This window comes from Malania oleifera, chromosome 1 (assembly GCF_029873635.1).
Source record: "Malania oleifera isolate guangnan ecotype guangnan chromosome 1, ASM2987363v1, whole genome shotgun sequence".
NCBI lineage: Eukaryota > Viridiplantae > Streptophyta > Magnoliopsida > Santalales > Ximeniaceae > Malania > Malania oleifera.
Window position 1 is genome coordinate 82,513,199 of NC_080417.1, and position 3,866 is coordinate 82,517,064.

Here is a 3,866-nt window from a genome sequence, read left to right on the forward strand (position 1 = left end):
TGTCTTTTAAGAAGTATCTTTTTGTACAAAATATTTTTATATATTGTTGTATTCTAGGCGTGGCCTGAAGAGGGAGACTTGCCCTGTAAAAAGTGTTGGATAGACTTAAACCGGGTTAAGAAAGTCCTGGATTGATTCAGATCCGGTTAGGAGAACTAGGAGCACCTTCTTATAAGGTGTGGTTATAGGTTGGGCTCAACCCTATAATGTGAGTTGGGGTATTTCTCACCCAGTAAGGAGAGGAAGTTGTAATCGATGACGCTCCACCCGTAAGTAAGTAATATTAGTGAAATCCTCTTACTTGTTAGCTTAAAGTGAGGATGTAGGCTGGTTTGACTGAATCTCGATAACAAATATCGTGTGTGTGTATGTCTCTCTCTCTCTCTCTCTCTCATTTATTTTCTGCACTTTAATTTCCATATGTGTATGCCTGTTTATTTTTTGTTATAATCATTTGCATGCACACATTTGAATTAAATGAGATATGCTGCACTCGTATATGTTTGCATTAATTGGTAAATTATTTCACATACACACCTTAATATTTAAATGGGATATGATGTGGTATCTGTATGCTAATATTTAATTTGTTCTGAATGCCTTATTGGTTTTAAATATTAGCATACCTGATTAATTGGGGGAATTGAAACTGCTTAAAAGGACCTTAGGTTGTGTAATATTGATTGCGATCTTAAATTGACCTAGGAAGTTTTTAAATCTCCAATTCCTCTCCTCTTGGTATCACACCAATTACATCAAATTAACTATACGTAAAATTTAAAAGCTTAAATTTTTTGGTACTCACACATACCTATCGCGTTTGTTCATAAAATAATCATTGCATAACTATGTATAATTGTATAACCATTATATGCAACTAAATGGATTCAGTCGTGGGGTACATTGTGTTGTCCACCTCTTGAAATATGGTTATAAGGGTCTAACCATTGGTCGTTTGATAGATATAAAATTAAGAGGATGAATGACTTGTTCATACTCTAGAGGTGTAATGATGCAAGTGAAGACGAAGATTTCTCAAGGCATGAGTCAATCTTTTAGGTGTCCATGAACACTTCTTGCCCATATTTTCCCATTAATTATAGGGGACCACTCAATTAAGACTAGTGGAGAGAAGTCAAATTATAGGATCTATGATTTTTAATCATACAATTGGTGCAGGATTAATTTGGCAAGGATAAGTGTATAATTTTTATTCTAATATAATCTTCAATCAGACATGGAGACTACCCTAGTGCTTAATGAGCCACCTCTTTTTCTCTTCCTTTCTCTCTTACTTTTTTTTTTTTTTACATCAGATTCCTCTCGTCCCTATCACCACTAGCGGACACTTCTTTTCAAGGCACACAACCTGATGAGACCGATGAGAGAAACTAATCCCATGCTTGCACACATGACGGCCTCCACACGTGCAGGGATAAATCGCAAACGTGCACACAAAATGACAAGACTCGAACTCTCAACCTCTCCATCAAGTGTCTTGCAAGACTCCATCCTCCATTCTTCTTTCTAGTTTATTTCCTTTAGTCTTCCTTTTTCACATTTTCTAGTCCAAGTGAGATCAATTCCCTATCCTCTCCCTCCTTTATTCAATATTATTAAAAAATTATTTTAAAAAAAAATGTTTTTGATAATATTTTATTATCATAAATGAATAGTTATAAAAAAAAACTAATCTCATGAAATAAAAAGAAATTTAGAAATGCAATTATGCTTGGGCCGTCACGGAAAAGCCAAACGAATTGCAAAGCATACAGCTGGTTTCCACCATGGTAGAATGCTGACCAGGCTCAACTCACGCAAAGATTGAATCATTTCATTTCAGGGTCTCCACATGGGACACTTTCTATTTCATCCCGACTGCCTCTTCCAGTCTTCCCCACTGCGACTGGGGCTCCTTTCATTAAGTCCACACTAATTGCAGCAGCAGATATTTTTTGGAAAAAAAAAAAATCTACTGCCCACATGTCTCTTTTATTACAGCACTTTCCAAATAAGCCCCATCCCAGCTACGGCCATGTGGAAAGTCGCACGCATTCCTACAAATATCCTCCTCCACCACCACTGTCACCACCGCCACCGACGCCATGGGGCCGCTCTCAATTTCTCATGAGGATTTTTTGAAGCCTGAATATGTGTAAATTTTTTGAAAAAAAAAAAAAAAACACACCGCACATTACATAAAATTAAAAAAAAAAAAAAAAAAAAAAAACCCGCATCAATGGCCGACATCTCTTTCACTAGTCAGTAAAACTAGCTACGGTGGCATGAGGCTCGCAAGCCTTCGCCGCCGGGTGGGGCTCCACCGCGGGCGACGGTGCCACGGGCGTGCACTGAAGCTCCTGCGGCAAGTCCTTAATGCCCTGAAGATAGAAGGTATAGAAGAGCTTGAAGGGGAAAATAAGCTGCTGGAGCTTGACCTGGCCGTAGACGCCCTCGAACGCCCCGGAGCCGCCGGTCACCGCCAGGTACGTGTCTTCGTAAGTCAGGTACGGCCCCTGCACAGCTATGTGACCGTAATCCCCAAAGTAGAAGCTGTATATGGCCTCGTACCTGTCGCCTTTCTTCTCTGGCACGTGTTGGATCAGCACGCATAGGCCCGCCGTGATCCCCACCCGCTTCTGCAAGTCTCCGCTGTAGATCTGTGGTAGAAAGAAAAAATTTGACAGGGAATGCCAATCATTGCTCTGTTTGCTTGAGAAAATTTGGTACCCGGAAAAGATTTCTCGGATCCAGAATTTAATATTTTTAGGAGACACAAAAAAAGAGCAGAATAAGGGAGTGATGAAGAAGAGCTTACTTTGTTGCTGAAAGGAACGAGATCGCCGAGGGAATTGACGTCTTTCTGGCTTAATCGGAGATAAGCGGGGCTTCCACGGTCGCGCTCGTTCATCTCGTAGACGTGGAGCTCCTGAACTTTAGCTGCAAGAAATTACAAGAAGAAAACGAACAGAAGGGCTTAGTTTGGTCATAAAACAGAGCATATAAATTTTTTTTTGAAAAGAAAAAACAAAACAGAAAACTCGAAGAATGTAAAATCCTTACTGGGTCTCCGAGAATCGGAAGGAGGAGGGTCGGCCTGGCTTCGGCAGGAGAAGGATCTCGCGGGGATGGAGACACGGTTGTGGGCATTGGCGAGCCTGAGGCTCTGCGGTAGAAATGGGTTTGAGAACTTGAAGGGAAGGAGGGCAGTAGCAGTCGTGGGCGAGGAGGGAAGAGACCTTGGGCGGGGTAAATTGAGGGACGAAGAGATGGTTTGGAGAGGAGAGGTGGAGGAAGCCATGGCAGAAGAGCTTGAGCAGGTAGAGCAGCGGACGAGGGTGGGCGAGGGTGGAGGGGAGGGGCCAGAAGCCTGAATTTAAATAGGGGAGAATGGTTAGAGAGGAGGACCCAAAGTCAGTCGTGTGACATAGGCGTAGGACGGTGAGAGGAATGAGGAGGCTGGTGGGCTGGATGATCAAGTGGAAACTTTTGGGGGTATGGAAAACGTGGGGTTCGACTTCGGACTTTGGACTTCTGGACTGCGGTGGTGTAATTCGTGTTTCAACATTTTATTTTATTTTATTTTTCAGGGAGCAGAGTTGGTGTGGATTATGTTTGAGGAACAAGAAACGAAAATTAAAAAAAATTATGGCTTTCATCTTAGTTGGATATTTTTAAAAATAAAAGTTTATCTAAACATAATTTAGTATAAAAATAAAAATTGAAGGCTTATGATAGTAAATTTTAAAATTTTTTTGATTAATATGTTATACAGTCTATTTATTTTTTTCCCATAACCAAATAAGAAAAAGTGGATTTATTCATTTTTAAAATTTTTCTCAAGCTCTAAATAAAGTTATACGATG

At 40.5% G+C, this 3,866-nt stretch overlaps 1 protein-coding gene across 1 annotated transcript; it reads right to left on the bottom strand.

The window, feature by feature from the left end:
* Positions 1–1,633: 1,633 nt before the first annotated feature.
* LOC131166343 (allene oxide cyclase, chloroplastic-like) lies at positions 1,634–3,540 on the bottom strand. The gene is made up of 3 exons (XM_058125153.1): positions 3,064–3,540; positions 2,819–2,940; positions 1,634–2,660 (listed from the first exon to the last, which is right to left on the bottom strand). The coding sequence occupies exons 1-3, from the start codon at positions 3,299–3,301 to the stop codon at positions 2,259–2,261; spliced, it is 762 nt and encodes a 253-aa protein (XP_057981136.1). The 5' UTR covers positions 3,302–3,540; the 3' UTR covers positions 1,634–2,258.
* Positions 3,541–3,866: the final 326 nt, after the last annotated feature.